Raw genomic sequence first — 24,095 nt, forward strand, 5'->3', positions numbered from 1 at the left:
ACAAGAAGAAGACGAAGACGAAGAAGAAGAGGAGGAGGAGGAGGAGGAGATTGGATTTATACCCCGCCCTTCCCTTGGAGTCTCAGAGCGGCTTACAAACTCCTTTCCCTTCCCCTTCCCACAACAGACACCCTGTGAGGTGGATGGGGCTGAGAGAACTCTGACACAGACTGCTCTTTTTCAAGGACAGCTGTGCCAGAGCTTGTGACTGACCCAAGGTTACATCAGCAGGTGCAAGTGGAGGAGTGGGGAATCAAACCCGGTTCTCCCAGATTAGAGTCCGCGCACTTAACCAGTACACCAAACTGGCTCTCTTCCTGGGAAGAGGGAAGACTGTCTGGGGCAGTGATTCTCTGTCTTCTTGGTGCTTGGGGGCCCACAGTGGGAGGGCTTCTGGGATTCTGGCCCCACTGGTGGACCCCAACGGCACCTGGGTTTTGACCACCATGCGATACAGAGTGTTGGACTGGATGGGCCATTGGCCTGATCCAACATGGCTTCTCTTACGTTCTTATGTCTGGGGCCAAAACCCAGGTGCCATCAGGTGGTCCACCAGCGGGGCCAGAACTCCAGAAGCCCTTCCACTGTCGTCCCCCCCCCAAGCACCAAGAAGACAGAGCAAGAAGACAGAGCGTCACTGCCCCAGACATAGTGTCCCCTCTATAAAAGGTAAAGGTTCCCTTGCTCGAAAGCCAGTCGAATCCGACTCTAGGGTTGCGGTGCTCATCTCCGTTTCAATGCCGAAGAGCCAGCGCTGTCCGAAGACGTTTCCGTGGTCATGTGGCCGGCATGACTAAACAACGAGGCGCACGGAACGCTGTTACCTTCCCACCGAAGCGGTACCTATTTATCTACTTGCAATTTCTTGCTTTCAAACTGCTAGGTTGGCAGTTCCCTCTATAGTTTGTGGCTATTAGCTGCAGATGGACCTCTGCTCCATATGTTTATCCAATCCCCTCTTGAAGCTGTCTATAGTTGTAGCTGCCACTTCCTGTGGCAGGGATCCTGCGTTGAGCGGGGGGGTTGGACTAGATGGCCTCTGTAGCCCCTTCCGTCCCTCTGATTCTGACAGAAGAGGCAGGCCCAAGCTGAACACTAGGACATCAGAAGCGTTTACTGAAAACCAAATCTGTGCCTCTCTTATCTCTCCCCCAGCCCCCCCCCCCCCCCTGCGTTTTCAGCTTTCCCTTCGCTTTTTTGTTTCTCAAGTTCATACTCGGGTCATGAAACCCCCGGCACAAACCGGGAAGGCCTGTGAAGTCGTATAGAGTTTGCCTTGGGGAGGTCAAAGATACGACATGTTCATCAAGACCTAGACGAACCGACGCGCTCTGCTCCCATCCCCGAAAACGCCGTGTCCCTTGATTTTCCAAGAAGTGCACACGCCGAGAAATCCAGTCATTTCAAACGTGGCAATGCTTATGCACGGTGATAAATATCGGGAACCAGTGGGCTGCGCGCGACACGGAAGCACAATCCAGTAATTGCAAGCATCTGAAATGCTGAAGCACAATCCAATCGTCGCAAATATTTATCGCTGCGGGGAGCCGCTTGAAAGCACCGGATTGCCTTGTGCTTTGAAAATCCTCCTCTTCTCACCAACTGGCACCTTCAGTCTGGGGTTTTGAAGGTGGCTTTGCTGTAACGCCTCTCGTAGACTTCGATAATCTCGTTACATGTTCATTTGTTCGACTGGAGTCCAGCAGCACCTTAGAGACTCATGGCAGTTTCAGGGTTATCAGCTTTTGAGACGCGATGTCCCTGTCGTCAGACGCAAAGGGGAGCGCTGACTCTTGAAAGCCTATGTGCTGAAATTCGTCGGTCTCTAAGGCGCTGCTGGTCTGAAATCTCTTAGATGTACTGCAGACCAACACGGCTCACCCCTGAAATGATTTGGTTTCTACTTCATTTTTAGCCCTCCTTTTGCACTGAGACACAATGAGGATGAAGCTCGTCTTTGTTGGCCGCTTGCCTATCAAACCTTCTCTTGTGTCTGCAGTGCTGGCTAGAAGACCACCAGTGGCTATTAGCCACATGGTGTAGATCAGGGGTGTCCAACTCATTTGTTATGAGGGCCGGATCTGACATAAATGAGACCTTGTCGGGCCGGGCCGCGTGTCTCATAAAATGTAATGCCAGGTAGCAGAGATATAAACTTTATAAAGGACACAAACACAAAGATACTTTTTTTTTACTTAAAATAAAAACTTGCTTAAAATATTAGCTCTGTAAACTGCAAACCTACTTTTGATTCATTGACATTCGCCACAGAAATCTCATGCTCAGAGTTCTGAGTCTAGGACCCAGGTTGAAACATGAAGTGGCTAAGCGATTAAGAGAGTCTGGCGAAGCAAGCTATGATGCAGCAGCAGCAGAACTGGAAGCAGGAGACGGCCAGTTCCACTGCGGGCCTGATGGAAGCCCTTCGGGGGTCTAATCTGGCCCCTGGGCCACATGTTTGACACCTTTGGTGTAGATGGAACACTCTTCCCTCCACCACGGAGCTATGGTCCCTCCCAATAATATCTGAAAATGCCTTCGACAGTCAGGCCTTTTTGTCTCCCTAGGCCAATAAAGTCTCCTCTGATTGGCAGTGGTTCTCCAGGGACTCGGGCAGAGGAAAGGCTGAAGAGCCTTTGACTTTTCGCTTCAGAAAAGGGAAGACTAAGTGGGGACTAGGATGCATGAACAGAAGCCTTGTGTCCAGATCACGGGAGGTGGTAGTTCCGCTCTATTCTGCTATGGTCAGGCCTCACCTGAAGTACTGTGTCCAGTTTTGGGTACCACATTTTAGGAAGGATGCTGACAAGCTCGAGCGTGTCCAGAAGAGGGCAACCAGGATGGTGAGAGGGCTGGAATCCAAGTCTTACGAGGAAGGGCTGAAAGAGTTGGGTCTGTTTAGCCTGGGGAAGAGAAGGCTTAGAGGGGACATGATCGCTGTCTACAAATATCTGAAGGGCTGTCATGTAGACGATGGAGCAGATCTATTCTCTCTTGCTCCGGATTGCAAGACTAGTTCTAGTGGGTGGAAATTACAAGGCAGTCGTTACCGGCTAAATATCAGGAGAAACTTCCTAACTGTAAGAGTGCAGGGGGTTGTACTCAGGGCTATTTTTGGGCAGGAACGCACAGGAACGGAGTTCCGGCTGGCTTCAGAGTTGGCCACGCCCACTACAGCCAAAACCTCTATGTGTGTGCCTACAGAGGGAAGGCCAGGAGAGTGGCCCCCCCAGCAACTCTGAGGTAGGCGGGCCAGGGGGGCCTGTCCTGTCCAAGGGCTGGCTTGCCCGGGCTCCCTGCAGCCACGGGGCACATGGGCAAGCCAAGGGAAGGCATGGAGGTATGGCCTAATATGCTAATGAGTTTCTGCTATTGAGTGTGGCTTATTATGCTAATGAGTTCCTGCTGGGCTTTTTCTACAAAAAAAGCCCTGGTTGTACCAGATGACCTGCAAGGCCCTTTCCAACTCTAACATTCTATGATTCTATGACGTGATAGAGGTTTATAAAATTATCCATGGGGTGGAGAGAGTGGACAAAAGTCTAAATAAGCAAGTCTAAATGCCAATACTCGTTACGAATCTCACTGGCCAATAAAATAGATTTAGCCCTTGTTCAAGAAACCCATCTTGATAACAAAAGTCAAGCCTATCACAGAGTGAAAATCGCGAGATACGATGTTGTTGGCATTACATACCATCATACCCACAGCATAGTGACTTATGCCTGAAGCAACATTGATAATGTGAAGCTGGTACTGACCAACGTCCACAATGACATCCACACAATCCTAGTAAAAGTTGGGGAAGTATGTGTTGTCAGTGTTTACTAAACTCCTGCAGTTTCATGGCCACCACATGTCCTATCAACCTAACAGCCCCTGTGGAAATTAGAGATACATGGTAAGAAGAAGAAGAAGAGGAGGAGGAGGAGATTGGATTTATACCCCGCCCTTCACTCGGAGTCTCAGAGCGGCTGACAAACTCCTTTCCCTTCCCCTCCCCACAACAGACACCCTGTGAGGTAGATGGGGCTGAGAGAGCTCTTTCCAGGACAGACAGAAGGAAATCCTTCTTTAAATGGTGAGTGATTAAAATGTGGGATTTGATGCCAGAGGATGGATAGATTTATTTATTATTTATTTAATTTGTATTCCCCCCCCCTCCCCGCCAAGGCCACAGGAATAAACAGCTTTAAAAGGTCATTAGATCTATGGAGGAGAGGTCTATCAGTGGCTACTAGCTATGGTGACGAAAGGGAACCTCCACATTCAAAGGCACTAATCCTCCGAATCCCAGAGCCAGGAGGCAATGTCGGGGGGAGGGCCTCGGCCTCTCTGCCCTGTTGTTGGCCCTTCCAGAGAAATTGGCTGGCCACTGTGTGAGACAGGATGCTGGGCTAGGGGGAACCTAGCTGCCTACGGAGGCGGTGAGCTCCCCTTCACTGGCAGCTTTCAAGAAGAGGCTGGATAAATATTTGTCAGAGATGCTTTAGGCTGGTCCTGCACTGGGCAGGGGGTTGGACTAGATGGTCTGTATGCCCCCTTCCAAACTGGCTCTCAAAGGAGGGCTGGGAGCTGTTCCTGTTGGCAGCAGAGGAGAGGACTCGCAAGAATGGGTTTAAATTAAGGGCAGGGAGGCACCAGCTGGATGCCGTTTTGTTAGCCGCCCTGATCCTTCGGGGAGGGCGGGGTATAAATCTAATAAATAAATAAATCAGGAAAACCCTTTTTAGAGAGCCAGTTTGGTGTAATGGTTAAGTGCGCGGACTCTAATCTGGGAGAACCGGGTTTGATTCCCCACTCCTCCACTTGCACCTGGCTGGATGGCCTTGGGCAAGCCGTAGCACTGACAAGAGCTGTGATTGAAAAAGAACAGTTTCTGTCAGAGCTCTCTCAGCCCCACCAACCTCACAGGGTGTCTTTTGTGGGGAGGGGAAGGGAAAGGAGTTTGTAAGCTGCTCTGAGACTCCCTTGGGTAGTGAAGGGCGGGGTATAAATCCAATCTCTTCCTCTTCTTCTAGAGTAAGAGTTGTGCAACAGTAGAATGGGCTGCCTCGGGAGGTGGTGAGCTCCCCCTCCCTCTCTTCACGCATCGGCCAGACAAATGCTTGTCAGGGATGCTCTAGGCTGATCCTGCACTGAACAGGGGGTTGGACTGGATGGCCTGTATGGCCCCTCCCAGTTCTGTGACTCTATGCCTCTATGACCATCACGTACAAAACCATGTCTAATGCCTGGCACGCATTTGTGACTAACACCAAGGACGCAGATCAGATTGGAGTGAAGGTCAGCCAGCAGCATCCCTTAGTTATCTGTGCTGTGCAAAAAATTATCATGAAAGCATTTTCGGGGGTGGGGGTGGGTGTTGTCTATTGCTGGAAGGGCACCCAAAAGATGTTGGAAGCACACAAGCTTCCGTTGCAAAGGTGTCTGTGTCAGCATTTAGGTGCAGGGGGAGGAACGTTCCAAACTTCAAAGCACGATCAAGGTAATTAAATGACGGCCAGTCTTTCCAAGTAGGTTACAGGTGCCGATTTCAAGCAGGGTGCCTTTTGCTCTCTGTAAGATCGATCCTGCCATCTGGGGCCTTTTCAGATTAGAAGGGAGAGATGACTGGGGAGGGGGGATTAGAGGATGTGACAGAATTTAGTTGTTGTAGATTTTCCTGGCATCCTCAGAGGTATAACACAGAAACAGAGGGTTATTTCCCACAAGCGCTGCTCCGCGCTCACTCCTCCCTTTTGCCCCGATGGTACGTGTCAATTTCACACAAGCTGCTGCGCGGCCGCATTTTGCCCCGCAGCTTCGTGCGATTTCCCCCGCGTCTACTCAATCCTCAAAAAACAGGACTGAGTAGACGCGGGGGAAATCGCACGAAGCTGCGGGGCAAAATGCGGCCGCGCAGCAGCTTGTGTGAAATTGACACGTACCATCGGGCCAAAGAGAAGAGTGAGCGCGGAGCAGCGCTTGTGGGAAATCACCCAGAGAGTCCTCCATCTGTCTGTGTTATACCTCTGAGGATGCCAGTCACAGCTACTGGCTAAATGTCAGGTCCTACAGTGCCAAGACCACAGCCATAAAACCCGGAAAATCTACAACAACTAATGAACTCCGGCCGTGAAAGCCTTCGACAAGATGTGATAGAATGTTTATAAAATTCTGCATGGCGTGGAGAAAGCGGGCAGAGCAAACGTCTTCTCTTGTGCCCGTCTTCCTAGAACTCAGGGTCACCCAACGACACTGATGCTGGGCGGAGAAGAGGAAGGAGGCCATGATGGCTTTCTTGAAGTGTTCGAAGGGCTGTCGCTCTTAGAGGAGGGCAGGGAGCTGTCCCTGTTGGTAGCAGAGGGCAGGACTCATGAGAATGGATTTAAACTTCGGGCACAAAAGTACTGGCTGGATATTAGGAAGAATTTTTTTACAATAAGAGTAGCTCAGCGAACGGAATGGGCTTCCTCGGGAGGTGGTGAGCTCCCCCTCCCTGGCAGTCTTCAAGCAGCGGCTGGACAAACGCTTGTTAGGGATGCTTTAGGCTGGTCCTGCACTGAGCAGGGGGTTGGACTAGGTGGCCTCTATGGCCCCTTCCAACTTCCAGCTTCCAACAGGACAGATGGATAGCTATCGCTGCTGACTGTGTCCTTTGCCACTGGAGGGAGCGCTGTTCTATTTTTTGTTTAAATCTTTTATATTTTATTGACTACGTAAACAAAGACATACATACAAACGAACATACTACACTACTTCTAAACATAAAACGGGGGTATCCTATGTTTAAAGGTAAAGGTTCCCTTGCTCGAAAGTCAGTCGAACCCGACTTGCGGTGCTCATCTCCGTTTCAAAGCCGAAGAGCCAGCGCTGTCCGAAGACATTTCTGTGGTCATATGGCCGGCATGAGTAAACACCAAGGCGCACGGAATGCTGTTACCTTCCCACCGAAGTGGTACCTATTTATCTACTTGCAATTTCTTGCTTTCGAACTGCTAGGTCGGCAGGAGCTGGAACTAGAGACGGGAGCTCACTCCGTCATGCGGCACACTCGAGTCTCGAACTGCTGAACTACCGACCTTCCACAGCCTGCAGCTCAGCGTCTTAACCACTTGAGCCACTGCAGCTCCAGTATGTTTCCATATCGCTTATTGCCTCTTTTCTAATACATATCGTTTCTACCTTATACTAAAAAAAAAGATTGTTTTGCAACAGTAACTTTAATCTCTTCATGTCTTCTTCTTCTCTTATTCTTAGTTGTCCATTGTTTTGCTTAAGTAAGAATATAATGTTTATGCCATTTATAAAACCTTTGCCAAGTATTTTCAAATGAATCTTCGGAGTGGTCTTTCAAGGTTAACGTAAGCTTGTCCATTTCTGTCGCTTCAAAATTTTTATTAATCAGTTCCTCCTTACTTGGCATCTCTTGGCATCTCCAATATTTAGCATATAATATTCTGGCTGAAGTAGTTATATAAATCAAAAGGTAAGAATCATCTCTTTTAAAGGTATCAGGAAAAATGTTCAATAAGTATACTTCAGGAGTAAAGGGTACATTACATTTCAGAATCTGTTGAGTAAAAGCATGTATCCCTGCCCAGTATTTTTTGACTCTATCACATAACCACCACATGTGGTAAAATGACCCCGTTTTCTTCTCACGTTTCCAGCACTTATCAGAATATTTGTTATCAAATTTAGCACTGTTCTACTGAGGAGTCAGAGTAACCGTTAATCCAGTTAGTTTACGGAACTCCCCACCACAAGGTTCGTTGATAGTCTTAGGCTGCTGCCACACACACTAAGTAATCCACTTCAAATCCACTTTCAGTGCACTTTCAAAATGGATTTTGCCAGTTCACACAGTAAAACTCCAGTTGGAAAGTGCACTGAAAGTGGATTGAAAGTGGATTATTTAGCGTGTGTGGCAGCAGCCTTAGATGGATTTAAAAGGGAATCAGATAATTCAGGGTTGGGAATTCAACAGCCTGAACTAAGGTCAGGGCTACTTTCAGTCTCCTCATCCCACCAACTGGACTCTCTGGTCCTTTCCGCATTTACTTGCCACTCCAGATGTTCTGTGTTCGAGTCGAGGCAATTTAAATCTGTGGCAAAACAGCATCCAAATAACCCGGGGCAACAGGAGGCTGAAACTGGGCTGACCACTGAAGGGAGGTGGTGTAATGAATGGGGGGGGGGGGAACCCAGAATAAAAAGAAGGTTGTACTCGATTTTAGTGTAGAATGGGGGGGGGGCTGGATTAAAAAGAAGGTTGAATTTGATTTTAATGCAGAATCGCTTGGGGGAGACCGCAGTGAACATGCATTAAAAGGAGAGTGCAGAAAGGGCCAGTCTGTCGTCTCCTGTGGAAGTGGACTTGCTTGTCAAGACAGTACCCGGGAATTGCAGAATTCCTCTTGTCAGGATCAGGAAGCTGGAAAGCCCGTCTTTGGTGTAATGGTTAGGAGTGTGGACTCTAATCTGGGAGAACCGGGTTTGATTCCCCACTCCTCCATATGCAGCTAGCTGGATGACCTTGGGTCAGGCAGAAGTTCTCTCAGAGCTGTTCTCTCAAGAGCAGTTTTCGAAAGAGCTCTCTCTGCGCCACCTGCCTCGCAGGGTGTCTGTCGTGGGGAGGGGAAGGGAAAGGCAATTAAGCTGCTCTGAGACTCCTTCAGGTAGTGAAGGGCGGGGTATAAATCTAATCTTCCTCTTCTCGGATAACAGGCCATGTTCTTCCTAACAGGCCGTGTTCTTCCACTGTTTTCTTTCTTTTGGCTTGTGGGGGGATGTGCTAAAGACGTCTGGCAGCTCTGAGGAGGGGAAAGCCGTCTCCAGCCATAAATAATTCCCGCTACATACTGAGGTTCTCTCGAAGAAAATGGAAAGTAGATTGGGGGGGGGGGAATGAATGCCCTGGGAGAACAGCTGCTTCTTTACTGCACCCAGCCGTGAATAAGAACACAGAAAATGGGTAGTTTCGTTTTGACAAGGATGCATAGGATTTGCTCAGGCCTTCGAGCAGAAGTTAAGGATAGGATCCCATGGATCCGTTCTGCTAATGATGATGCTCACCTCTGGAGCAAGGAAACTTCCCTTCCATGGGGGAGGGGCTGTGGACAGCAGAGGCTGCAGCTCTGCGGACCATAAGAACATAAGAGACGCCAATGTTGGATCAAGCCAAAGGCCCATCCAGTCCAACACTCTGTCACACAGTGGCCAAAAATACCAGGAGCCATCAGGAGGTCCACCAGTGGGGCCAGGACATTAGAAGCACTCCCACTGTTAACCCCCCTCAAGCACCAAGAAGACAGAGCATCACTTGCCCCAGAGTCCCTATCTATACCTTGTGACTAATAGCCACTGATGGACCTCTGCTCCATATAAGAACATAAGAGAAGCCAATGTTGGATCAGGCCAAAGGCCCATCCAGTCCAACACTCTGTCACACAGTGGCCAAAAATACCAGGTGCCATCAGGAGGTCCAGTAGTGGGGCCAGGACACTAGAAGCCCTCCCACTGTTGCCCCCCCCCAAGCACCAAGAAGAGTTAGCATCCCTTGCCCCAGAGTCCCTACCTATGCCTTGTGTAGGGTTTCCAACTGGCACTTACCCTTCTGGCAGGGGACTCCAGTTTGGCTCCCGGCGTGCGCGCCGCATGCACGTCACAGGGAAGTGACGTCATGACGCCGGGCACACTGGGGGCGGAGCCACAACCATACAAGGGAAAACCATAGAGTTTTCCCTTGTATGGCTGTGGCCCCGCCCCCAGCATGCCCGGCATCATAACATCACTTCCCTGTGATGTGCACTCTTGAGCGGGGTTCCCCCAGGGGCCCGATTCCCCGGCATCGGGGAACGGGCCTTTGGGGCAGGGGGATTTCCCTCCCTGGGGGGATTTGGCAGCCCTATGATAAACCCATGCTGGCTACTACCAATTAACTCATTCCTTTCAAGGTGCTCACAGACAGAGCATTTAATAATCTGCTCTAGAATTTTTCCAGGTATTGATGTCAAACTGACAGGCCTGTAATTTCCCGGGTCCGTCTTTTTTCCCTTCTTGAAGATCGGGAAATTCTTTATTGCAGTCACACACTGTCTCGACATTTTCAGTGAGTTATCTACTACGACTCCAAGATCTCTCTCTTGATCAGTCTCTGCCAGTTCAGACCCCATCAACGTGTATTTATATTTAGGATTTTTTGCTCCAATGTGCATCACCTTGCACTTTGCCAGACTGAACCCCATTTGCCATGTTGATGCCCACTTGTCCATCCTTGACAGCCTCTGCTTTGCATACAGAAGGTCCCCGGTAACCCTGGCAGCTCCATTAAAAAGGACCAGGCAGTAGGTGATGGGAAAGACCTCCACCTGAGACCCTGGAGAGCCATGGGGAGGGGCCGTGGCTCAGTGGAAGAGCCTCTGCTTGGCATGCAAAAGGCCCCAGGTTCAATCCTTGGCATCGCCAGTTAAAAGGATGAGAGGAGAGGTGATGGGAATGAACTCTGTTTGGTAGTCTGGAGAGCCGCTGCCAGTCTAAGTAGACAATACCGATCTTCATGGACCAGTGACCTGTTTCAGTATAAGGCAGGTTCATTTGTACATATGATTGTACCTTGAGAGATGAATCGTACCCCACCTTGGCCCAACACATGAAAGAACAGGGTGTTTGGGGGGGAACATAAGAACAGTCCCACTGGATCACACCAGTGAAGGGTCCATCTAGTCCAGCATCCTGTCTCACACAGTGACCAACCAGTTCCTCTGGAGGGCCAACAACAGGGCAGAGAGGCTGAGGCCTTCCCCTCATAAGGACATCAGAAGAGCCCTGCTGGATCAGACCAGTGAGGGTCCATCTAGTCCAGCATCCTGCCTCACACAGTGGCCCCAACAAGTTCCTCTGGAGGGCCAACAACAGGGCAGAGAGGCCGAGGCCTTCCCGTCATAGGTCATCAGAAGAGCCCTGCTGGATCAGACCAGTGAAGGGTCCATATAGTCCAGCATCCTGTGTCACACAGTGGCCCCAACCAGTTCCTCTGAAGGGCCAGCAACAGGGCAGAGAGGCCGAGGCCTTCCCCTCATAAGAACATCAGAAGAGCCCTGCTGGATCAGACCAGTGAGGGTCCATCTAGTCCAGCATCCTGTCTCACACAGTGACCAACCAGTTCCTCTGGAGGGCCAACAACAGGGCAGAGAGGCCGAGGCCTTCCCCTCATAAGAACATCAGAAGAGCCCTGCTGGATCAGACCAGTGAGGGTCCATCTAGTCCAGCATCCTGCCTCACACAGTGGCCCCAACCAGTTCCTCTGGAGGGCCAACAACAGGGCAGAGAGGCCGAGGCCTTCCCGTCATAGGTCATCAGAAGAGCCCTGCTGGATCAGACCAGTGAAGGGTCCATATAGTCCAGCATCCTGCCATATACAGGGGCCTCAATCAGTTCCTCTGGAGGGCCAACAACAGGGCAGAGAGGCCTTACCTTGAGGTTGCCTCCTGGCTCTGGGATTCAGAGGATTAGTACCTCTGAATGTGGAGGTTCCCCTCAGTCACCATGGCTGGTAGCCAATGATAGACTTCTCCTCCATGATCTATCTAATTCCCTTTTAAAGATGCTTCTCTAGTTGGTTTCCTGCTCTGGATATATTTTTTAAAATGTTCATTGTTTGTCTTGATGCTTTTGGCAACCCGCTCCTCAAAATCTCTTTTTGCACGGACTTGCATTTCTTTGGACAGAGTCTGTGGTCCCTCCTGTTCAATTCATTGGGGCAGTCTTTCCACTTTTTAGAAGAAGCCTCTTTACTTTTTATAGCTTCCTTGACTTGTGTTGTTAACCATGCAGGCCTTCTTTAACTTGGCAGTGCCTTTCCTCACCTGTGGAAGGCGTTCTATTTGGGCTTCAATTACTGTGGTCTCAGATAGCTTCCAAGCATCCTCTAGAGATCCGACTCTCTTGTGTTTCCCCTTCAGCTTCCTTTTTACTATTCCCCTCATTTTTGCAAAGTTCCCTCTTTTGAAATCAAATGTTACTGTTTTGGACTTAAGCGGTAACTTTCCATTGACCTGAAGGCCAAACTGAATAGCATTGTTGTCACTGTTCCAACTGGTTTAACAACCTCTACATCTCTTACCAGGTATTGAGACCCGCTCAGAACCAAATCTAAGATCACTTCCCGTCTGGTTGGCTCTGTGACCAGCTGTTCCAGTGCACAGATCTTTGTGACCTTCCGGGGGTAGGGTGGAATTTGGAGAACTCTTCAATAATGCTTGTAATGCTTCCATGTTTTGGTGTGTGTGTTCCTTTAAATATTTAGTTTGACTACAGTAATATGAGAAGAATGATAGTGGGAGACAAGTGTGATTTGATTGGCTGCTGACTGAGAGTGTGGGAGGAGGGGTGCCTGAGAGGATTCTGTGTGTGTGTCTATGAGGAGATTCTGTGATATGAGAGAGACAAGTATGGAAGAGTTTTGAAGAGACTCTGTGTGACTCTGAGAATTATGAAGGATTCTGTATGTGAAGTTTGAAGAGTGAGCATAGTCTGTGTGACTATGGGATTTTGAGTCTAATTCTGTGTGAATAAGACCAACAGTTTAGTCTGTGTGACTAAGAGAGTTGTTTCCATTCTGTGTGAGTAAAACAAAGAGACTAGCCTGTGTGGCTATATCTATATATATGAGATAGAGAGAGATTATACTGAAGGTATAAGCCTGTCAGAGTGGAGTTTGGCGTTTGAGAGACTGTTTGTAGCATCAAGCTTTGCCAGTTATATTTACAAGTTCCTTTCTTCAGCAACTCTTCAAATTAACCAGAAACCTTTATTAAATAAATCAATTTTTGTTTAAACTTATCCCAGAATTCAGTACAGTACTTCCTCGGGGCCACGTAGTCCTCTGAAGTGCCCAGACCCTAGGTCATTCTACCAGCAGAGAGAGAGATTTGGAATTTTTAATTCCTGGTAGCAGCAGAAAACTACCAAGTTTATATACACAGAGAGTCTTTAAAGGTAAATCTGTTTTCCCTATAAGCAAGGACGTCACAATGCTGTTCAATAAACACTTCTGGAGATGTTCACTTGCTTCTGGACTCCTCTGAGGAACACATCACAAGCCCCGCCCCAAAGACACATCTCTGCTTCGGATGGATCTTAATTCACCCCTTGGCATCTCTCCCCCCCCCCAGTAGAACCCAGAGTCCTTCCCCACCTACACCTCTCCAGCTCAGGGATCTTGTCAGTTTCGCCCAGGAGAGATGAGCCTTCGAGATTTTTGGCTTATCAAAAAAAGCATCCACAAGCAAAGCAGGGGAAATTACCGGGAGAGACCAAGGAGAAAGCAATTTAGATAATGAAGCTGGAGGTGTGAGGACTGTAGGAGTGGGGAGAAAGCTGTTAGAAGTCAAAAGGAACAGCAAGAAGTATGGAGCCCAACCCTCCCTCACATTAAATACACCTTAAACTTCTACAGGGATCCCCACCCCATGCATCCCTCATAAGTGTTGGCATCTCCACGTCACAACTGCTGAAACTTCCATAGAGCCCCCCAAGCAGCATAGAGACCCCCACCATCATTTGGCTCTTAGCCACAAGGTCTAGATGGAACACTCTGTCTGGGGCAGTGATGCTCTATATTCTTGGGGCTGAGAGAGGTAGGTGGGGCTGAGAGAGCTCTCCCAAGAACTGCCCTTGAGAGAACATCTCTGACAGAGCTAAGGCCTGCCCAAGGTCACACCAGCAGCTGCAAGTGGAGGCGTAGGGAATCAAACTCGGTTCTCCCAGATTAGAGTCCGCACACTTAACCACTACACAAAACTGGCTCTTCCTTTGGCACTACACCAAACAAGGCCACCTTGGGTGCAACTGGACTGGTACCAGGGTCTCCCATGGCAGGGAGGCTTCTCTTTGAGGATCACAAAGTGTCTTTTGCTTCCCAACGTCCGTTCCCCTGGGCTGTTTTACTCTCTGAGGTGACACCACACCTGAGACGTGGATGGGGTGGAGAAAGTGGACAGAAAAAACATTCCCCTGCCCCCCCCAACCTTCTCCCATGATCAGGGGTCATTTCGTAGAAAAAGAGCTAGGTAAACTCATTAGCATAACTCATTAGCATATGCCACACCCCCTGACATCACCGGAAGTGTGTCATAAGGCCACACACCCTGCCCCCAACGGTCCCGGCCGCCACCTCCGGCCTTGCAGCTCCACTGCCGAGCCCCATTAGGGGCCCGGCTGTGGACCTGCAAGGCTGGCGGGAGTGCAAGGAAGCCCCGCGAAGGCCCTCCCTGGCCCCAGGCAGGCAGGGGTGGGGAGAGGCAGGGAGGAAGCAACTTACCCTCCCTCTTCTCCTGCCTCCTCCTGGCTGAATGAGGGCCGGAAGCGGAGCGGCTGGAAGCAGGGGGCGGGGCTTCGTCATGTGCCCCGCCCCCCTGTACCTCACCCGGGGGAACTGCGATCCCCCGCGTTCCCCCCCGAAATGACCTCTGCCCACGATACTGGAACTCATGATTATGTGATGAATTTGACGGGCGGAACATCCAAGAGCCTGCCTTGGAAGGCCCAGCCCGGCCCGATCTCATCCAATCTGGAAACCTAAGCAGGGTCATCCCTGGTTAGCGCTTGGATGTCCACCGAGGAAGTCCAGCGTCACTTTGCAAAACAGAAGAGTAGGTTTTTATGCCCCACTTTTCTTTTCCCGAAGGAGTCTCGAAGTGGCTTATAACTGCCTTTCCCTTCCTCTCCCCACAACAGGCACCTTCTGAGGTTCAGGAAGAACTGTGACTGGCCCAAGGTCACCCTGCAGGCCTACCTGAGAGCCAGTTTGGTGTAGTAATTAAGAGCGGCGGACTCTAATCTGGGAGAACCGGGTTTGATTCCCCACTCCTCCATGTGCAGCCAGCTAGGTGACCTTGGGTCAGTCACACGTTCTCTCAGAGCTGTTCTCTCAAGAGCAGTCATCGAGAGAGCTCTCTCAGCCCCACCGACCTCCCAGGGTGTCTGTTGTGGGAAGGGGAAGGGGAAGGAGTTTGTAAGCCACTCTGAGACTCCGAGTGAAGGGCGGGGTATAAGTCCAACTCCTCCTCCTTCTTCCGGAGGAGTGGGGAATCAAACCTGGCTCTCCAGCTAAGGGGTCCGCCATTCTTAACCAGTACATCACGCTGGCTCTCGGGCAATGGCAAACCACCTCTGTTTATTCCTTGCCTTGAAAACCCTATGGGGTCTCCATAAGGTCAGCTGAGACTTGAGGCACATACTGAACCCTGACCTGGACGGCCCAGGCTGGCCCGATTTTGTGCAATCTAGGAAGCTAAGCAGGGTCGGCCCCGGTCAGTACTTGGATGGGAGACCAGCGAGGAAGCCCAGAGTCACTATGCAGAGGCAGGCAAATGTCAGACCACCTCTGAATGTCTTCTGCTCGGGTCTGGACAGCCCAGGCTATAGCCTGATCTCGTGTGATCTGGGGAGTGAAGCAGAGTCGGCCCCGGTTAGGACTTGGATGGGAGACCCCCGAGGAAGTCCGGGGTTGCTTTGCAGAGGCAGGCAAGGGCAAACCACCCCTAACATCATAGAATCACAGAGCTGGAAGGGACCTCCAGGGTCATCTAGTCCAGCCCCCTGCACAAGGCAGGAAATTCACAAATACCTCCCTCCCACACACAGCCCCAGTGACCCCTGCTCCATGCCCAGAAGGTGGCAAAAAACCTCCAAGATCCCCCGGGCAAACTGACCCGGAGAAAAATTCCTTCCTGACCCCAAAGTAGCAATCAGAATTTATCTGGGCGTGTAAGGAAGGGCCACGAGAACTAAGCACGGGGGCGACCCTTCCTGCCCTCCCTCTCGTGATCTGCCCAAGTTCACACAATCCACATGGCTGTCGGATGGCCATCGAGCCTCTGTTTGAAAACCTCCAAAGACGGAGAGCCCCACCACCTCCCGAGGAAGCCTCTTCCACCACTGAGGATCCGCTCTGACTGTCAGGAAACTCTTCCTAATATTTAGCCTCCATGTTCAGAGGTAGTGTAGTTATGGATGCAAGTTGCCAGGGGATGGTAAAATGGAGAGACTGTAACCTCCTGTGTCCTGCTTGCCAGTCTTTCGTTGCCCGTTATGGAAGACAGGCAGGGGTCATTTTGCAGAAAAAGAGGTGCAGGAGCTCATTAGCATAACTCATTAGCATAACTTATTTGCATATGCCACACCCCCTGACATCACCGGAAGTGTGTCAGAAGGCAACACCCACTGCTCAGGCTCCACTGGACTGTTTTGGATTGCTAGCTATTGGGGGGGGGGAGTGTAGATCTGTCCTCGCGGAGGAGGGAGAGCTTGTGCCTGAACAAAACTTGGTCTTAAAGGTGCCACTGGACTGTTTTGGACCGGGGGGCCGGGCTCTGCAGCTTACCTGGCTGCTTCTTGCTCTGACTGAGGGCTGTTGGGAGCAGGGGGTGGAGCTTGTTGCATGTGCCTGCCCCCTGGGCTCTTTACTGCCGGAGCTCCACTCCTGTAGGAAATGACCCCTGGAGACAGGATACTGAACCAGATGGACCACTGATTCTTTCCTGTTAATGCTCTTATTTATCCCCCTCCTAGCACTATGAGTCACAGCAGGGAAATAAATATTTCAATAAAACACATTGTCGGGGCGATGTGGAAGAGCCCCATGGATCCCGGCCCTTTCCAGGAAGGAACTGTCCGCCGCCGCTCGGTCGCTTACCCGCTTGGTGAGTTGCGTGTCCATCATGAAGTTGTGCACGTGTTTCTCAGCTTTGGTGAGCTCCAACTTCCGGGCCACGACAGCCACAACCAGGGCGGTGCAGCCAGCCCCCTGGCAGGTGGGGGGAGAAAAGAAAAAACCAAGAGTTAGATCAGGAATCCAACCCAGAGCATTGGACATGTGCTTCGTCATGCCCAAAGATCCCTCAGGGGTCCCTCCGGACTGTCCCACAAATAAAAAAAAATATCGGCTGGTGGGCACGTGAGAAAGGGCCTTTTTGGTGGCAGCCCTAGGCAGCCTCACAATTATGGAACATCCTCCGCAGGGAGGTGAAGAAGCGAATGGATTTATGCCCCGCCCTTCACTACCGGAAGGAGTCTCAGAGCAGCCTACAATCTCCTTTCCCTTCCCCTCCCCACAACAGACACCCTGTGAGGCGGGTGGGGCTGAGAGAGCTCTTGTCAAGAAACTGCCCTTTTTCAGGAACAGCTCTTATCAGAACTACGGCTTGCCCAAGGTCATCCAGCCAGGTGCCAGTGGAGGAGTGGGGAATCAAACCCGGTTCTCCCACATTAGAGTCCGCACACTTAACCACTACACCAAACTGGCTCATACCTTGAATGAACTGGACTCTAAATTTGTTCTTCTGCTTCAGACCAACACGGCTGACTACCTGTTGTGGGGAGGGGAAGGGAGAGGAGTTTGTAAGCCGCTCTGAGACACCTTGGGGTAGTGGAGGGCGGGGGAGAAATCCAATCTCTCCTTCTTCTTCTTCTTCTTCTTCTAATTTAAATGTATTGGCAGTCCTAATCGGAGATTTTAACCTTCAAAGCCCTACACAGTCTGGGTCCAACATATCTTCGAGACCGTCTCTCCTTGTACGCCCCCCAGAGAGCATTGCACTCTACGAACAACAACCTTCTGGTGATCCCCAGCACCAAAAATACCCGTCTTGCCTCAACCCGGGCCAGGGCCTTCTCTGCTCTGGCCCCAGCCTGGTGAAATGTGCTTCCAAATGAGATCTGGGCCCTGTGGAACCTGATGCAATTCCACGGGGCCTGTAAAAGAGAAATGTTCCGCCAGGCATACGGCTGAACAAGCAAAAGAGAGAGAGAGAGAAGCTCACAAGAAAAACGCACAACAACAAAACCACAGAAGTTACTGTGACCAAATTACTAATACAAATTTCAAATATGTTCATTAATCTTCAGATACATCATTCTTATACACACAAACTGCATCCTCCCTAAAGTCACAAGACAAATTCATACGGCGCCATGTTAGTCCCATTTCAAAAACGTACTGCTGCAAAATGGAGAGTCTCAGATAATGTCTGATCTTTCCCGAACCTTGAAAACGGATGTTTTTTTAAAGTTCTCTAACGATATTTCAAACATCCATAATTGTATGGTGAGTTATATGGCACCTTATGAATTTGTCTTATGACTTTATCGAGGGTACAATCTGTGTATATAAGAATTATGTATCTGAAGATTAATGAACATGCTTGAAAGGCATACGGCCGAGGCGGTAAAGTTTCCTTCAAATTTGGCCTCCCCCGGTCTCTCTTGAGAGTCCCTTGGACTGCAAGGAGATCGCATCAGTCCATCGTAAAGGAAATCAACCCTGACTGTTCCCTGGAAGGCCAGATACTGAAGCTCAAATACTTTGGCCACCCAATGAGAAGGGACCACGCGCTGGAGAAGACCCTGATGCTGGGAAAGACTGAAGGTCAAAGAAGACGGGGATGGCAGAGGATGAGATGGTGAGACAGTGTTATCGAGGCAACGAACATGAAACTCCGGAGGACGGTGGAAGACAGGAGGGCCTGGCGTGATGGGGTCCCTGGGGTCGCGAAGAGTCGGACTCGACCGTGCGACTGAACAACCACCACCACCACCAAAGTCTCTCCCCCACCCGCCACTCAACTGCAACGTGTTCCAGCTTTTTACAAACACACCGCTTGCACAACCTCACCTAGATAAATTGTATTAGTGCCTACGTCGCCGTCTGATTTTATCGCTGCTTGTATATGAGATTGTTTTAATAACCAATTACGACACTGTTTCAACGTCTTGTTACCCGCCCTGAGCCTTGAGGTGCAGGGGAGGGAGTCCGATAAAATAAATAATGTAAATAATTTTGTGTAGTGGTTAGGAGCGCGGACTCTAATCTGGGAGAACCGGGTTTGATTCCCCACTCCTCCACATGCAGCGGCTGGTGTGACCTTGGGTCAGTCACAAGTTCTCTCAGAGCTGTTCTCTCACGAGCAGTTCTCTCTCAGCCCTGCCTCTCCACTTCATCTTCTTAATGGAGATTGGAGTTATACCCCTCCCTTCACTTGAAGTCTCAAGAGCATTGGATCTCTATCCTGCCCTCCCCGCAAGTGGGCTCAAGGCGGGCTGCAGGCCACGCCAAAGTTGTAACTCAATGACGATGTGTAAGTGAAACAATTACAACATACCCATATCAATATTAAAATCGGCAACGCCACGGCTTTCTTTCTGGGGGAATGCGCCGGAACAGAGTTCTGGAACCTCTTCGACAGAATTATTTTTAAAATGTTTAAAAGTTTGTGAGTTCTCAGCATACAGATTGAAAACTTTATTTCCCTCGAGAGTCCTGGCACCTCTTTTCCCAAGGAGAAAAAGAAAAGCCCTGAACAAGACAATAACCAGCGTGGGAATGCCTCAACAGAGATGCTCAGTTTGGACTGTTTAGGAGCCAGCATTGTCGGCAGGGGAGGCCAGAGTGGATTGGGATGTCTGTCAATGCTCCCTCTAAGCTGTGGAGTCTCGTGAGCAAAAATTCTACTTTCTCAGCTACTGGCATGAAACCTGGGAGCAAGCGATTTGGCCACTGCATAAACTAGTTTGCTCTGGAGCCCTCCTTCCTGAGCCGAGGCAAAAACGTGTGAGCCGGAGGCTAAAAAACTGTGAGCTAGCTCACACCAACTCAGCTTAGAAGGAACACTGACGTCTGTGGCCTCATCTGAATGAATTAAAAAAAACAACTGTCATTTTAATTGCACTGCAAGTCGCCTGGAGTTCTGCAAGGTAGAAAGGTGGCCCAGCAAATGTTTCAAATAAATAAATCTGCCAGGCGTTATGTACACTGGGAATCTCCTGCTGACCAGAGAGCTTCATTGAGCCCACACACACACAGCGCATACACAAGCAGGAAGGCCTGGACTGAAGCCGAAGCGTCCCTCATCCAACTGATGGCCAGAAGCTGTAGCACTCTTTGTCTTCTGGTAGCTGCAGCATGGCACATATTCTTTTTTAAAGAATTAAACCTGGAGCCGTCCCATTCTAGACCTCAACCTGAACTCTGCAGAGAAGTAAGACTTGCTGTTCCCAGAGCGGACAACCTTGCTTTGCCTCTGGACAGATCACCAGTTGTGATGGTTCCTCTGGTTTGGAACAAGGCAGCAATTTGTGCGGAGACGGGATGGGCAGGAGACCCAGTTTGGGTGTAGCGGTTAGGAGCGCGGACTCTAATCTGGGTGAACCGGGTTTGAGTCCCCACTCCTCCACACGCAGCGGCTGGTGTGACCTTGGGTCAATCACAAGTTCTCTCAGAGCTGTTCTCTCACGAGCAGTTCTTTCTCAGCCCCGCCTCTCCACTTCATCGTCTTGATGGAGATTGGATTTATACCCCGCCCTTCACTCGAAGTCTCAAGAGCAGTTTACAATCCCCTTCCCCTCCCCACAACAAACACCCTGTGAGGTAGGTGGGGCTGAGAGAGCTCTGAGAGAACTGCTTGATGAATCTGCCAGTTCGCAGGGGGGAAAGTGGCTTGTTTGCGCCCAGATGCCAGAAACAACCGTTGTAAATCGTTCACTTTTTATACTTTGTATTTTTATACGGCTTTAACTACATTTATTACCTTTGTTTTTACACTGCTGCGAATTGCCCTGAGCCCCACGTTGTGAGGGAGGGGCAGCACAGAAACTGAAATAATACATGAAATAAACAAAACCCACACCCAGAGCAGTGACTCGCACAGAGACACAGCAGCAGACCCCTCTACAAGTTGGCAATTTCAAAGTTTACAGCAGCTGTTACTTATCCAACTTGACTTGACTGCGTGGATCATGAAAAGTTCTGGTTGGTTTTAACAGAAATGGGTGTGCTAAAACATTGGATTGTTCTGATGCTCAGCCTGTATTCTGGACAAGAGGCTATTCTTGGGGCACTGTATGGAGAAACAGGATGGTATTAGACAAGGACGTATTTTATCTCCCCGTCTCTTCAATCTATATGCAGAACATCTCACAAGGAAAGCTGGATCAGATTTTGATGAAGGTGGAGTCAAAACTGGCAGAAGGAACATTAACAATTTGAGATATGCAGATGATACCACATCATCGGCAGAAGATAAGTGAAGGCTTGAAGTGACTTGAAGGCTTGAAGTAATGAAGGTTAAAACTGAGAATGCCAAAAGCAGCTGAACATCAACAAGATGAAAGTTACAACTACGGGAGAATCACACAACTTTGAGGTTGACGATGAAGAAATTGAAGTTGTTCAAGATTTTCTGTTCCTTGGCTCCACCAAAAGTGAGACTGCAACCAAGAAATCAGAAGGAGATTATACCCTGATTGGATTTATACCCCACCCTTCACATGGGAGTCTCAGAGCGCCTTACAATCTCCTGCCCTTCCTCTCCCCGCAACAGCGCTTAGGGCTCTTTAGCTTGGAGAAACAACGACTGAGGGGTGACATGATCAAGGTTTATAAGATTATGCATGGGAAAGAGCAGGTAGAGAAAGAGGTACTTTTCTCCCTTTCTCACAATACAAGAACTCGTGGGCACTCCATGAAATTGCTGAGCAGTCAGGTTAGAACACATAAAAGGACGTACTTCTTCACCCAAAGAGTGATTAACACATGGAATTCACTGCCACAGGAGGTGGTGACGGCTACAAGCATGGACGGCTTCAAAAGGGAATTAGATAAGCATATGGAGCAGAGGTTCATCAGTGGCTATTAGCCACAAGGTATAGATAGGGACTCTGGGGCAAGTGATGCTCTGTCTTCTTGGTGCTTGGGGGGGTCAGCAGTGGGAGGGCTTCTAATGTCCTGGCCCCACTGGTGGACCTCCTGATGGCACCTGGTATTTCTGGCCACTGTATGACACAAAGTGTTGGACGGGATGGGCCACTAGCCTGATCCAACATTGGCGTCTCTTATGTTCTTGTGTTCTTATGTTAACAGACACCCTATGAGGTAGGTGGGGCTGAGAGAGCTCTCCTGAGAACTGTTCTTGAGAGGAAGAGCTCTGAGAGAACTTGTGACTGATCCAAGGTCACCCAGCTGGCTTCATGTGGAAGAGTGGGGGATTGAGACTCGGAAAGGCGGCCATGAAGGAGACAAAAAAGATTCTTAAGTGTAAGGACCAAGATTGAGATAATTCATACTATAACATTCCCCATTAGTATGTTGGAGAATGGACTGCCAAAAAGACAAATCAGTGGGTTCTAGATCAAATGAAATCTTGAGCTCTCCCTGGAAGCTAAAATGACTAAACCGAGGCTATCATACATTGGTGACACTGAGATAAGACAAGGGTCACTGGAAAAGACAATAATTGTTGTAAGTCAGTCTGTGCTGAGTGATGGCTCAGATTTCTCAGACGAAGAGCTACCTGCTAGCCCTGAGCTGGTAACTGAGCACCGCGCTGCAGCTGGCTCTGAGCCAGAAGGAGATCAGGTTACCGGCTGATCAGGAGTCACAGCCTACAGCTGAAACTGAGCCGACACCTTGTAGCTCTGAAGCAGTAAACAAGTCTTCAGAAGCCACTTCCAGCCCACCTAGCTCACCCACACCCTTGCAGCACCGACGCTGTCGGAAACGCTTAGAGTTGCAAGAAAGGAGAAAAAGTGCGAGACTCATGGCCTGTCGTCAGCTGTCAATTGAAGAGACGAATGAGTAATTTCAGGACGACTGCCAAGGAACTGGCTGGGACTTTAGCTCATTAAGACTTGGCTATAAATTCAGCTGGGGAGAAGCAGCAGCTTGTGGATGCAGCAAGTCCACTTCCCTGACCTCGGACTGGACTTGCTGCCTTGAACTCCTTGACCCTTGACTGGACTTTTTTGGACTGGACTTTGGTTACTCTCTGCAACCTTGCCTATGACCTGTCCTGCTGGACCGCAGCCCATGCCCCCGGGGAAGCCACATCAGTACAATAATGGTAGGAAAAGTGGAAGGCAGAAGGAAAAAAGGAAGAGCTGACATGAGACAGATTGACTCAAGCAAGGAAGCCACAGCCTTCAGTTTGCAAGACCTGAGCAAGGCTGTTAATGAGAGGGCGTTTTGGAGGATGTTAATTTATAGGGTCGCCATTGTCTCTTGCTGAGGGTGAAAGAGGAGAGCACAAACGTCGGCTTGAAACTCAACATCAAAAACTAAGATCACGGCATCCGGCCCCATCACTCCTTGGCAAATAGAAGGGGAAGTTGTGGAAGCAGTGACAGACTTCACGTTCCTGGGAACCAAGATCACTGCAGACGGTGACAGCAGCCATGAAATTAAAAGATGCCTGCTCCTTGGGAGGAAAGCGATGGCAAACCTAGACAGCATGATAAAAAGTAGAGACATCACCCTGCCAACAAAAGTCCGTATGGTCAAAGCCATGGTATTCCCAGTAATCATGTATGGCTGCGAGAGTTGGACTATAAGGAAGGCCGAGCACCGAAGAATAGATGCTTTTGTATTATGGTGCTGGAGAAGACTCTTGAGAGTCCCTTGGATTGCAAGGAGATCGAATCAGTCAATCCTAAAAGAAATCAACCCTGACTATTCCCTGGAAGGCCAGATACTGAAGCTGAAGCTCAAATACTTTGGCCACCCAATGAGAAGGGAGCACTCACTGGAGAAGACCCTGATGCTGGGAAAGACTGAAGGTCAAAGAAGAAGGGGGAGGCAAAGGATGAGATGGTTAGACAGTGTCATAGATGCAACGAACATGAAATTGTGCAAACTTCAGAGCACGTCGGAAGACAGGAGGGCCTGGCGTGATGTGGTCCATGGGGTCGCGAAGAGTCAGACTCGAATGTGCGACTGAACAACAACAACAAACAAAAGTTGGAAGCGACTTGACAACACTTAACACACATTAGCCGTCTTCTCTCACAGCACAAATTTGGAGGACGCTAGACTTAGAAGAGGGGATGGATTCAGTCTTGCTCCAGTCCAGGGAGAGATCTCCGGGCTATGCATAGCGATGAGGATCTTAATGCAAAGGGCTCTCCACAGATGCAATGCAGCTGAGACGCTCTCCAAGGTTCTGAAATAGGCCGCTCTCCACCCCCACCCCCACCCCGCTCAGCCACCGAGACACTCCAAAGCCTGTTTAACCGAACTAACAAATCAAAAAGCAACACACGGCCTTCGAGAGCCCAAC

At 49.8% G+C, this 24,095-nt stretch overlaps 1 protein-coding gene across 1 annotated transcript in view; it reads right to left on the bottom strand.

Annotated features, from left to right (window-relative positions):
* Window positions 1-24,095, bottom strand: part of KCNN3 (potassium channel, calcium activated intermediate/small conductance subfamily N alpha, member 3) — a 206,874-nt gene that overhangs the window by 27,378 nt on the left and 155,401 nt on the right. The window contains exon 5 of the mRNA XM_015419135.1: window positions 16,685-16,795. Coding sequence (XP_015274621.1) covers window positions 16,685-16,795 — 111 coding nt within the window. The remainder of the gene's footprint in view (window positions 1-16,684; window positions 16,796-24,095) is intronic.

The sequence above is a fragment of the Gekko japonicus genome, unplaced genomic scaffold (assembly GCF_001447785.1).
Source record: "Gekko japonicus isolate JY-2015 unplaced genomic scaffold, Gekko_japonicus_V1.1 scaffold25, whole genome shotgun sequence".
Classification (NCBI taxonomy): domain Eukaryota; kingdom Metazoa; phylum Chordata; class Lepidosauria; order Squamata; family Gekkonidae; genus Gekko; species Gekko japonicus.